This window comes from Centrocercus urophasianus, unplaced genomic scaffold (genome assembly GCF_019232065.1).
Source record: "Centrocercus urophasianus isolate 14NV4802_14NV808 unplaced genomic scaffold, USGS_Curo_1.0 seq_12, whole genome shotgun sequence".
Classification (NCBI taxonomy): domain Eukaryota; kingdom Metazoa; phylum Chordata; class Aves; order Galliformes; family Phasianidae; genus Centrocercus; species Centrocercus urophasianus.
This window is the reverse complement of record NW_024884364.1, coordinates 66,610,550-66,624,164: the sequence shown is the minus strand read 5'-3', so window position 1 is coordinate 66,624,164 and position 13,615 is coordinate 66,610,550. Positions and strand designations below refer to the sequence as shown.

General features: G+C 35.2%; 1 protein-coding gene across 1 annotated transcript in view; it reads left to right on the top strand.

Annotated features, from left to right (window-relative positions):
• The window catches only part of ITGBL1 (integrin subunit beta like 1), a 125,361-nt gene that overhangs the window by 103,733 nt on the left and 8,013 nt on the right, over positions 1-13,615 (top strand). Inside the window, exons 8-9 of the mRNA XM_042810434.1 lie at positions 1,662-1,778; positions 12,849-12,995. Coding sequence (XP_042666368.1) covers positions 1,662-1,778; positions 12,849-12,995 — 264 coding nt within the window. The remainder of the gene's footprint in view (positions 1-1,661; positions 1,779-12,848; positions 12,996-13,615) is intronic.

The following is a 13,615-nucleotide window of genomic DNA, read 5'->3' as shown; positions in this document are numbered from 1 at the left end:
CTCTCCTCTCCTCTCCTCTCCTCTCCTCTCCTCTCCTCTCCTCTTCTCTCCTCTTCTCTCCTCTTCTCTTCTTTTTTCTCTTTTTTTTAAGGATTCATTTTATACCAGTTACAAATGCTTTCCTTGTTAAATAATTATGGATTAGAGAAGGCATGCAAATAACATCAATGATTCTGCATCCAATCATATCTTAGATGTTGTCAAGATTATTAAATACAACTTGTCATGATTTGGTGAATGAACTTTCTTTTATGATTCTTTCTGTAACTAACATTTTCTCACACAATTGCCCATGCAATGTAGTTTAAAAATAATATATATTATAAAGATATCATGAGTTATTTGCTGCTAAATATTTCTTATCTTTTAAAATATTACTGTACTTTAAGATGGTCATAAGCATGATTCTGGATTGAGTCCTGACACATAGACCATCGAAATGTGCAGTTAACACTGGTGCATGGAAGGCTGCAGAGCCAAGCATCAATACAATAAGTGGGAAATGTGGTCCAGAAGTGACAAGGTCCATCCAACTTTGGTTTATTTAGATTGACTTTTTTGAAAAACAACTGTAACAAATTTGAGTTAAAAGCTGAAAATGATCTGGTTGAATGTTGATGTAAAAGGTCTTATTGTCATGAAACTTACTTTGGAAAGCTCCACTAAGGTTCTCCTTAAGCCATTTTCTCTTTGCAGAAAACATTTCAGCACGTGCTGAAAAAGTAATACAGAGCCTGATTTTTCTGATTCATCATGAACAGCTATGCTTGAAGGGCTTTTTGATTTAGAATGATAGTTGTTCCTACTGTAAATTTGTATTCTGTGATCAATAGTGTTCAGGCCCACACTGCTGCTGTGATTAAACTAGATCCAGCGAAACAGGCTGTTCTGTATGTTATGCATATGTCTCGTGGTCCTTTTCTTTGTACTTGCTATCTTTTCTGAAGACCATTTATCCCTGATTTGTGTTGTATTTTGTGCATTCTTATAGTAACATGATGTTTAAAAAATTATATATATATATAAAACTATGCAGTCAAATTCTTAGAAGTTAGAAAATCAGCGTTATCCGAACTGAGAGTTTTGCTGAGTCTGTTCACTCCTTAAGCCCTGTGGAGTTTTCCTATGATGAGGTTGATGGAAGGCTGTGACAGAGATTATGCTTTCTACTTCTGTGTCCTGAGGTCTAGATCTCATTTTGTTTTCCATATGCCCAAGAGAGAATTTAAAGAGTTATGATTCTACATGAATGAAGAAGATTGCATCTTAGAAAGCCTAGTGCATAAATGATTTAATTCTAATTTAATTTCTTTCAGAGTTTCCGAGATCTGTGCTAAATATTTTAGATCAATTACAGAGGTTAATTATGCAGTTAAACATGTGCCATAGCTCTGTTATGCAAAACTGATGTATGATGCAGATACAATGCCAATGATTGTCTATTATTGCTGTTTCCATCAAGACATAAAAGCAATATATTTTGCTTCTTGTTGCCATGGAGAAAGGGTAACTTTGTGTTTTTTTCTAATAGAATTTATGTGCATACTTAATAATTAATGCGGAGTGACAAGTCTTTGAGAGGTAGAGTGTAGAATAAGTTTGTTATAACATTTAATTTATTTTACTGAAATTTTACCCATAAAAATATTTTTTTCTTACAGGAAAATGTGAATGTGGGCAATGCACTTGTTTCCCTCCAGGAGACAACAGAGTCTATGGAAAAAACTGTGAATGTGATGATCGGCAGTGTGAAAGTGCGGATGGCAATGTCTGTGGGGGTATGCATTCACTTACTATAATATAATTAATATAAATCTTGGCCGTTTATAATCTTCTATTTTCCCTGATTATATAACATAAGTATATAAGTATTGTAACATAAATAACATAAGCAGTATAAGTATAGAATTTATTTAAAAACTCCAGAAGCACTAATAGTGAACTGGCTTAGAGATAACTGATAGCACGTATGCTAAGTGCTATAGTATATATCAAATTCCATCAGTATTCTTTAAAGAAGAATAAAGTTATTTAAATGAAACTTGAAAAATTAAGTAATCTTATATTTGCATTTTGTGTAGTTGGCTTACTGAGAACATTGTATTTTACTTTATGTTACTAATGACCACCAATATATTTGAACATTTCATATTCCATAACAGTGATATTTCTATCTTCTTAGAAAGTAGAACATATTTTGAAGTAATCTAAATGCTTGATATACATTGTAATCATACTTGTACATTCAGATGGTTCATTTTAGTGTTGACAATGGAAACCTCACTTCTTGGTTTTGCAGTGATGAATGTTGGCATTAAGAAATAAGATTTAGTTATGTAAATGCATGCATAACGTATAGTATTTAAAAACACGGTAATTGTATTTGTCCCAAATGCTCTGTTTCTATACTTTATTGGCTTTTTAATAATATTCTTAACATTACAATAGAAAACTAAATGAATCATATTTCATTATATCTCTTATTTCTATCTAAAACAAACAAACAAACCACATTGCTTCATAATCTTTGTGCACGCAAAATTTCCAACTACAGGGAATCTTTCTTCCACGGCTCTGCCAAGCACAATGGAAAATTTGAGTTGAAATATCTAACCAACAATAAAAATTGTACATAACACTGAGGGTAATTCAATAATATGAATGTGTAGAAAGATAATAATTTGAAATTTAATTTTATTTAAAAGATATCAAAGCAGATAAAAGCACTGAAATCCTGGGATGGATTTGTTGTAAGTTAAATAGCTGGAAACCAAAATTCATCATCTTCCATGATTAAAAATATCCATCCCGCTTATGTCATTCATATTTTACATTATTCAGAGACAATGCTTCAGTGTTAATGCTGCTAATTGAATTGCACATTTTGGAAATCATAGGCAAAATTTCCATCGTCCATTATTAGTTATAGTGATAATTTTAACTTTCATTGCTGGCTGGAGGACCTCACTCTGAAATGATAATCAGCTCAACACTGTCTATTTTCAATCTGCAAGAAGCATTCTAATTCACACTGTTATCTAAATAAACTCTTCCCTTAAATCTAAACAGTGTTGTCTATGTCAATGGCAGAAAATAACTAATTCAGTTTAAGGGTGTTTGTTTGTTTGTTTGTTTGTTTGTTTTTCCTAATTTTGAAACAATAAATAGAAAGGAAAATCAGTTCACGAAATTATGAATCAGAGGTAAACATAAGACACAGCTGGTCTCCAGAGTTTTAGACCTCCCAACTAGAAGCCATACTGCACTTAATAATACCTGCTAAAAATTGTTGGATTTTTGTGGTAGATCTGTTGGAATTCCAGCTGTAAATAATTGGCAGATCATTTTTTCATATTCCTATCATTTTCCTTCTTGTTCTATCAATTATATTTTAACATATGGAATCATGGAATCACAAGGTTGGAAATCACCTGCGAGATCATCTAGTCCAACTGTCCTCCTATTACCATTGCTACCACAAGCACTAAACCACATCTCGCAGCTCCTCATCCAGACGCCTCTTGAACACTGCCAGGGACGGCGACTCCACCACCTCCCTGGGCAGCCATTGCAGTGCCTGACCACTCTCTGAGAGAAAAAGCTCTTCCTTATGTCTAATCTAAACCTCCTCTAATACAACTTGCGGCCATTTCCTGGTCATTTCGCATAGCTGTTAAGATATTTTTAGATTACTGTAGATTAGGTTGTAATTTACTTCTTGAAGCATGTCCCTATATCATGGGATATATATAGGTGTCTTACCGATTACATGAATCTCTCCCATATACCACTTTCTCATGGCTGCTGGAGCTCTGGAGCACCTTCTTCACTCACATTCCCTTCACTATATTTTTCTCCTTTTTCTTACTAGTCACATATCCTCATTTTTTTTATGTCATCGAGTGTCTATCTATGCTTCTAATCCACCTGCCCAAGAAACCACACCTTCACCTCAATAACTGATTTCCTTGCTGCTTCCTTAACTTTCTAGAACTTGAGCTGTAAGTTCTAAATACAGGAACGTTTGTATCTGCATTATCTTCAGAGAGTCCCCATTGATCGCAGCTTATCTCACCATTTAAGTGAAATCCTCTCGCCTTCACATGCTCGTAATATGAGCTGCTTACTCTATATACATTTTCTGCTTCCACTCTGGCTTTCAACCAGACAAATTTGTCTCCCTACGGTTTCTGATGAACTACTTTTACTATCTTTTTCATCTCTTCAAAAGCACCTGATATGACTGACAGCTTCAACCCAATCCTTTAGGAATTGTCCAATGTTTTGTTTGACTCTAACTTTCTATCTTTCTGATAGTGTTTAAAATATTTCTTTTGATACATGGTGTTTCTCATCTCTTTGCTTTCATAAGATTCTATCACCTTTAGCCTTGTTTCATTTCTCCTTTTGCAGTTTATTTCTTCACAGAACTTCTCCCATTAATTTTGTGTTGATGGCACACAAATATCTCTGTTCCTTATGCATTTGCCCTGCCTTTTATCTCAACCTGAACCTCTTAAATCTGTTGCTGAACTGCTTATACTTTTCCCTTCTTTTCATGATAATTTTTCTACCACTGTCACTACCTCTGCAATCACCCTCAGGCTGTAAACTCTTGGTAGTAACTGTCTGCAGAGAACTATAAGATGGACTCTGAATGTGCAGTCTGACACTGAGCACTGAGAGCCTGTAAGCATGCAGAAAGAAAACCAGTGTTTTGAGATAAAACACATTCTGAAATGTGAAATGTGAATGACAACCTTAATCATTTGGATAAGAATTTTTCCTGTCCTTCTCTGACCAGCAGAGATTGATTAATAGTTTGCTTTTCAGACCAGCTGTGCATGCGATAGTAGAAAGACCTGAGGTGAAGAATATGATAAATTAGGGTACAATGGAGTGAGACCTTATTATCACGTTTCTGTATGATTGTAGTGAGTCATTCACTTAAAAATTCAGCTGCCCATCATTGCAATACCGAGAATAGAGACATTTCTTCTCTCCAAAGACAGAAGTTGCATGAGGACTCGGAAAAGATTCCACAGCCTTCTGTTAGTACATGTGGATTCTCCTTCCTTTGTTCATGCCTCTGCGCAGAGACTTACTATGGCTAGAGGAGGTGTCTCATGCAGCCTTTGAGACTGCTATGTTCTACCTACTTAAGAGCCCATCATTTGGAGGCCCATTTATTTCAGTGATCTTAGAATCATGGAATGATTTCAGCTGGAAGAGACCTTAAGGATCATCTAGTTCCAACCCTCCTACTGTGGTCAGGGTTGCTACTGACTAGATCAGGCTACCCATGGCCCCATCCAACCTGGCCTCCAGAGATGGGGCATCCAGAACAACCACTGGGCAACATGCCTCACCACTCTCTGAGTAAAAAATTTCCTCCTGATATCTAACCTAAATCTTCTCTGTTGTAGTTTAAAATCATTTCCTTTTTTTCCCTATCACTATGTGCCTGTGTAAAGAGTAAAGAGTAAAGAGAAAAAATCCCTTCCTTTTATTGTGTCAGTTGCACCACTCTACTTAGTGTCATCAGCAAACTTGCTGAGGGTGCTCTCAATCCCACTATGTAACTCATTGATAAAGATGTTGAAGAGCACCAGTCCCAAAAGGGACTCCCAGAGGATAGTCACTGGTCTCCACCTGGATATGGAGCCCTTGATCACAAACCTCTGGCTGTGATCATTCAACCAATTCCTTTTCCAATGAGTAGTCCACCTTTCAAATTCATGTATATTTTCAATTTAGAGATAGGAATATGACGTGGGACCATATCAAAAGACTTGAAAGATTATGTAAGATTTGCCCTGAGGTATTGCAGTGCTGTTCCACAACGATATTAAACATCACACTTTCTTTGACTTCACTAAGTTTTTTATTATTTCTTGCGGAAATTAAATACTTTTAGTGCCAACAACAGCACATAAATGACTGAAGCCAGCAAGAGTTCTGTCTTGGCATAGCTGTGTAACTGAAATACAAAAGGTTTAATCTTTATTTATCCAGTGTCCTGGCAAGAGGTATACTTCTCTCTCTCCTTTGAGGTTATGGCTGTCCTACAAACTGCAGATGTGTCCTGATCTTACAAGTGTAATTATTTCCCCTACTGTGTCCAGTAATGTTTTTCAGTGATGCCATTTTTGTCTGCTCCACCTCATTGGGCTGACTGTTGTTCTACATGTTCTGCTCTCTTTCACGACTGAGGGAAGGCAGGCAAAAAGAATTCAGGACAACAGTAAAGATCAATTTGAAATTGATCTGATAATGCTCTTAACTCCATTCATTTTGATTTGTTCTATAGACCATGATGGGCCTAGCTGTGAGTTCTGGTCATAGCAAAACTTAATCTATTGAAGAAAAACACCAGAAACCCTTACAGGTTTTCAACATACTAATAGCAGGTGCAGGATTATGTTGCTGAAAAACTCTATGATAAAAACAACAAGAGAAAAAAAAATGGTTGAAACTCCACACAAGCTTTGCTGGTGCAAATAGCAAGGACTGAAACTCATAATGAGTAACACATAGCAGGACCTTTACATAGCAATAGGGATGATCCCATAACGTTTTATGTCAGTATTTCAGTCTCCGCTTTATATACTGTGCAAACAAGATAATCAGCTTTGAAGGGATCTTTTCATATTCAATCATGATGCCTGTACTGTCTTTCACATTAAGAAACAACCAAAACTCTGATCATTCCAGCAAGCCAAATTTTGACTAGTGGCAAAATCAGACTTCAAGAAGCATGATATGTGTATTTTCAAGTGTGCGACTGACCTTGTTTACTTCTTAACTTTTTGTTTTGGCCACAGCACATCAAAATTTAATCATAACATTGTATGGAATCCAGTTAGGTAATTGAATAGTTGGTGTATCACAACCTTTTACACCAAGGAGTACCTGCAGCTATCTTCTTTGTCTGTTTTCCCCAATTCCTCTAGGCTCATTATTTTGAGATTCTGATTTTGGTTCGGAGGTTTTTAAAAGCTGGAGGAACTGCTTTGTGCTTTGGAGAAAATACTAAGCTAACAAATAGCACTTCTTCAGGTCTGCATTCACACCTCTTTCTCCTCTAAGAGCAGGAAATCCATGTAGTGAAACTCTACATAAGAAGATATTTTTATTTTTTTAATGAAATGAAATCCCCAAGTAAATTAGTTTTCACTTCTTAGACACAGTCTCTCATTGATTAATTCACTCACACTCTCACACTCAGTGTCCTGCAAGCATACAAATGTTTGGGTTTAAGTGTTTGGTCAGGATTATTTCTGTGTGACATGGAAGATGCCACCAAGAGCCACCAAGCTCATAGTAGGTCTTTTCTTCTTGGTGAACAACCACCTGGCAGTTGTCTTTTATTTCCTTTAGAACCCAGCACTTAAGATGATTTTCTTGATTCAGGATTTTGCTTACTTCCACACAAGCCTTGCACTTTTTGTCTTGACATCCTTAGAACAATATTGTTCCTGTTGGGATCAAAAGGAAAGGCATGACATATAAATACTATACTCTGTTTTGATATCCTTTACTGTGGAGCACTCAGTCTTTTGATGACATCAAGACATGGTCTTGACAATTTGACACATCACTCAGTTTTCCTGATTTGAATATGCTGTTGGATGTCAGTGCAGGCCATGATTTTAACTTAATTCTGGTATTTCTTCTGGTGCTTACCTAAACATTTCCATCCATACTTTATTTACACTAGCATTAAGATTTCTAACAGCAGCCTCTATGTATTGGCAGAAAACAAGGGAAAAATTATGATTTACAAGTCTACATTTATTTAAAACTACAATTGCCAGCTTTCTGTTTTAAACTTCAGGAACAAACACAGAAACTTCCAAATCACGTTATTAAAATCACTGAAGAATTATAGGATCACATAAACATTACCTGCATGTGCAGTGGATGATGTCCCTCCCAAGAGGCTGGTATAACTTATCCCTAATTGCTGCGCTCCTTTGAACATAAATTTTTCATTACTATCCAGCTAGACTAAGTAACTTGATTCAGAGGACATGCAGATTTCATTTTTTGGAATATAACTATGCAGTGTTATATGGTAAACAGCAATGGTGAATTCTTTTTAATGAAGATTTCTAGGTCCATAATACAGAAATCATGAATGACATTTATTCTCTCATTCTGTTTTACAGTGAGGCAGAAACATGGTATTTTTAGATTATATGCTCTTATAAGACCAAGAAGTTCATAACCATAATGAGAGAGCTGTGATTAATGATACGCTTCATTTAGCAAAGCTAACTATTAATATTATGGTGCAGTTGCTGTTAGACAGTTTTCTCATTTCTTGCAGTAATATTGCTTCACAGAAGAAATATATGATATAATGTAGCTAAAATGCTTAGTAACAACAGTTAGAAAAAAGTATCAGACTATCATCCAATTAAAGAGAGCTTTTGATAGTATTTGGCCTGAAAATTCAGAAATATGGTTTCAACTCTTGACTCTGCTATAGAGTTCACAGATTATCAGCACAGATTATCAGCTGATAATCATCAGTTGAAAGTCTTCAGTTATCTAAATGTAGGCACCTCGTATGATTTCTGATGTCCCTATCCAACTATAATGTGCCTCTAAAAGAACACAGGGATGCTTGTATAGTTACTGCCATCACGAGGAAGTCCTTGATGCTTTAGATTATGTCAATCAGTGCTAGGCGTATGAACTCAACTTGTAATTTCTCTTTTGTTCCTTTTGTGTTCAAATAAAAGTTTTTTCATCTCCAACATATTTTTCATCTTTTCTTTTGAAACTTCTTCAGCACAGGGACCAAGTTCTCTTGACTGAGAAATCTGAAAGCATGCATGGTATATTCTGTATTAAATTTAATTATTTAGATAATTACTTTTTTTTTTTTTTTTTTCTTTTAAATTTACTACAGATTTCTGTCCTGGTGACTCAGACATCCGGCCAGAAATATATAAAAAGTTAACATTTCACTTACAACATAAAACATTTAGTTTGTTCTGCTTTTTAAACAGCATAAAATCTGACAGGTTTGGATTTAGCTTTCTATCAGATTCTTTCTGTTGAAATAAGCAATAAAGGCCTATTAACGTATCAGTTTTTAAGTTGACTAACAGGTGTTAATTCACGAAGCCCAAAAGGGTCTTATACACTGAGCTTCATATACTGGTCTATAAGTAGTTATTATGTTACACATAGGACTCCCTTATATTGAACTCTGTGTACTATGTGCAACTAAAGCTTGTCTCTGAAAAAGGCATCCATTTGTGCTGTAAAGACTATAGGTCCAAACCAACGTCACTAGACATTACTTCAATAATTCTCATCCCCATATAACTGTTTTTTTCACTTTTCAGATTGTCTCAATTTGTCAGTACCAGCTTTTCTCTCTGATTCTCGCTTTTTCTTGGGTAGTTGGAGAATCCCCATTCCAATACCTTCAAAGAAGGGAGTTCAGATGTTGCTGAAACACTTCTTAGTCTTATTTTTTTCAGTTTGTTTTGCTTTTTTTCTTTCTTTCTTTGGTTACATTTTTCCACAGTGAAGTGAGTAGATACAGATCTTTGAAGGTCTTTCAACAAGTCATTTTCTTCACTCGTTGAATTCTTTCTTTGGAACTTTTTGTGACTCTTCCAACTTTCTCAAAATCTTTTCAAACATGGATTATCACAGTGTGTTTCCATCTCCTCAGTGCTCTAAATGTTCCTATTTACTTCTGTTCCTATTCATACCTCTCCTTTTACATACATATGAAGGTTGCATTAGACCTCTTCATGGAAATTTCAGTTGAATTGCTTCAATGCTTCCAGCTGGAGCCACAGTCCACCTTTATTAGACTTGGACAAACCTTATAGTGGAAACATAATAGAAAATAAGTATTTTGCTTTCAGTTTCTGCTTGGTTTCTCTGACTTTATTTTTCATAGCTGGCATTCTCCTGGTATTCCAATTTAAAAACAAAACAAAACAAACAAAACAGCGATCCACTATTTATTTTTTTTTAATCAATTGTTTTAGTATATTTGAGCAGGTTAATAAAGCCTGCTCATTTAGGAATATTTCTCCCAGATATGTGACTTTTAATATTCTTTTATGTTAATAATGTAATAGAAAGTACTTTACTATTGTTAGGTAATAAAGAGAAAATCCTGTTTATACTTAAATATAGAGAGAAACATTTGTCTCATTTAATACTTTGTTCTAAACTGGGGATCCTGCACTATGCTGAGATTTTTCCTGCTCATAATGCACATTTAAAATGTATTGTTCATCTGCTTTTTATTTTCTGATCTCTCTTTCTTTCTTTCTTCTTTTTCCCCCCTCTGTTATGTCATTTTTTTTCAGAACTAAATTTCTCATTTAAATGGGTTGCTTTGGATGTACATCTTTCTCACTCCTAACTAGTAAAGCCTCTCCACTATTAGTGGACTTCTCTCTTATATAGTGTAGTTATTGGGCTATCAGACAAATTCTTTATACAGAACAGTTAAATTCATATTTTAAAACTAATGATTTATCTCCCTCATTTATGGTCAATGTTGACTTTATTGTTTTCGTACACATTTTGTTAGTTTGAGAAATTTGTTCTCTGGAGGTGTCAGATTTTCTTTAAGGCTGCTCTCAACTTGCTGTTTTTTAACATTATCTAGTTATCATTTGTTAGTCCATAAATAAGAATGATCTTCCTCTGAAATGATTAATTTACTGTTTTCATCACAATTCACACATAGTGGTGCCTTTTGTATTGGAAAATTATCGTGTTTTATTTTTATGAATGAAGATGAATTACAGTAAGCAATTTGTGATTTTAATTGTTTTATTTTAAATCTGAATTTTAAATCTAATAACAGGCCAGCACATTCCAGTTGATTTGTTTATTCTGAGCAGTTGGTATCTCATTACTTTAGCCAATTCAGTGCCATTGAACTTTACATCTTCAATGAGAGATTTTTCTTTTCTATTTAGAGATATTTTTGAGTTTTAAACTCCTCCTTGAAGGAAATTATCTTCAGAACAAAAACTTCTATGCTTTCTGTTGCTATTTCTGCTCATAATTTTGAGAGTGAATGAAACTGGGACACTTTTAAAATAACTGGAATAATACTTTCAACTGTGAAGCAATGTTTATAATGTTTTGGCCCTTCTGTTTAGGTTGGCTTGTTTGAATTTCTTCGAACTAATGCAAAGAGCATCTGCAAGTAGGATATAAATAACTAATCCAAATAAAACAGGTTTTCATAGGCTCTTTCCTCATTTCACCTCATAATATAGTAAATGCTATTTTGGTAAGATAGATTCCCCAGAGAAAAAACAGATTAGTCCTTCATGCTCTGGGGATTTGTATGGTATTGCGTTTAAGCAGCGAGGGCTGCAGTGGTAGCTTCTGGGAGATGAGAAGCTACCCCAAGTTGGACACAGACAGTTCCATTTGGCTCCAGAAGTGAGGATAGGAATGACCAACGCAATGTACATCAAAATTTTATGTGGAAAATTCTTAACATTGTTTCCTGTAAATAGATGCTTATTTGTTACTTTTTTATTTGACTTACATGAAGGCTTTACAAGCATGATCATTCTCTACATTCTTTAAAATGAAGCAAAATTACTTTCTTGGTGAAATCAGCGTAGGTTTATTTCTTTTCTTCCCTAAAATGAGTAAAAGTATTTGTAACTCTACAACCAAATTGCTGCGTCTAAGTCATGTTGAGCATCTTGCTTATCAGTAGTTGACATATTCTTAAATGTAATCTGTGTGTTGCTAAGAAAAAAAATAGATAAGGCAGATAAAAATACTCTGAGAGAAACTTATCCATAGTAAGTTTATGTAGACAATGCATCTAATTGGGAGTTGCATATGGTACAGCATATCCAGTTGTTTACTTCCTCTTTTGTTTCGGTTTGTGGTATCACTGTGTTTTCCAAACATAACAAAGAATCTATGGCAGCATTACATTTCACTTGTTGCTCATTCAATCCATAATGTTTGGTATACATTAAATGTATCTATGTAAATTTGTAATCTGTGCTTAATCTCACTTGCAAAGTTGTTAATAAAGCCGTGTTCTTTGTGACTGAACATTTACAATTGTGTAGAAAATAAGACCAAAAAGAATTAAGAGCAATCAATACACCATCTGAGCTGCAAAAATTCTTCTGAACATTTAGATGTCTGTGAATATGGACAGCTCCAAGACTTTGGAGCTTCCAGTATTTTCTAATATAAATTAGTGAAGTATTTGGCTGTTAGCACTTGCAGCAAACTATAATAGTTGTCTCTCCTTTGAGCTGCTGACAGTGCTGCCTCCTAGTTTGTAAAGTGAAATTATGTTGTTTCACAAAAAGTACACAAATTAGAAAAGTAAAATGGCTGATTTTAGTCTCTGCATCCTACAGTTTAGTGCTTCGCCAGATAGTCCCACGACTTGTTCCCAATTTCCCAGCTCCCAGATTATCTCAGTTCCCTTATTTCCACCTGTGTTCTACATAGGAGGTGGGATATGACAAAAGTCACTGATATATGTAATTCACTTCTTTTAAGCCCAGTAAACTAATTAACTAGCTAGAGATTGATTTTTTTTTTTTTTTTTTTTTTTTAAGGTGAATTACAATTCTGTGATGATGAAAAGTGAAGTACTGCCTAGGACATATTTCTTATTTCTTTTTCCCATTTTCCATTTCTGTATTCTTATCTGTATTTGTTGACCCTTTTTCCTCTTCCTGTTTCCTTTTCCTTTCCTCCATAGTATGCCCTTCACATTGCAGAGATCTGGAGGTGATCTCAACTATGACCACATTCACAGTTTTCTGCTTGTTTTGCTAATAACTAACTTGGTGTCATTACAGGCCACGGCATCTGTTCATGCGGCCGATGTGTTTGCCAGGAAGGGTGGTTTGGAAAGTTGTGCCAGTATTCAAGGAAGTGCAACATAACAGAAGAGGAGAGCAGAAGTCTCTGCGAGTCTGCGGATGGTGTATTATGCTCAGGAAAGGGTAAGGACTGACAGCTTATCTTCTCCACAGCAGTGCCCTTGCAGAAGAAATGGTCAGGTTCTGGCAGACTAATGTGCATGAAATTGGGCTGTTGTTTAGTAACTCTTTCAAAGGCACCTGTTATTATAAGAATTTACATTTGGCTCCCTAATGCACTTACATCCATTTTGTCAAACACCCACTGCAGCCATACATGCTTAATGGCATTAACGTTCTATGCAGTTTGTTAATAGCTTATAATTCCCTTCATCTGTTTATCTGATGCTTTGCATTAAGCAGCTGTACATTATAAACCAAATGTTAGCACTCCATCTAGTCTTAGGGATAGAATGCTATGTGCAGTAACACTGCAGTGGGCAAGATGGAAAATGTAATATCTCAGGCAAAAATAAGTTGAGGATAGAGCTTAGCAGCAACATTCGGTATGCTCAACCTCCCTTTGCCAGTGCAACAGCAAATGAAAGGTAGATATTGGTGGTCCCCATGGCAGAATCCAACACATTCTCTTATCTCCTAACTTTTATTAAGGTGGTTATGTCAGCTTCAGTCCAGCTATAAAAATTTGCCAGAGGGAGAAATAAAATCTTAAAAATCCTGATAATTAAGTCAAATTGTTCTCT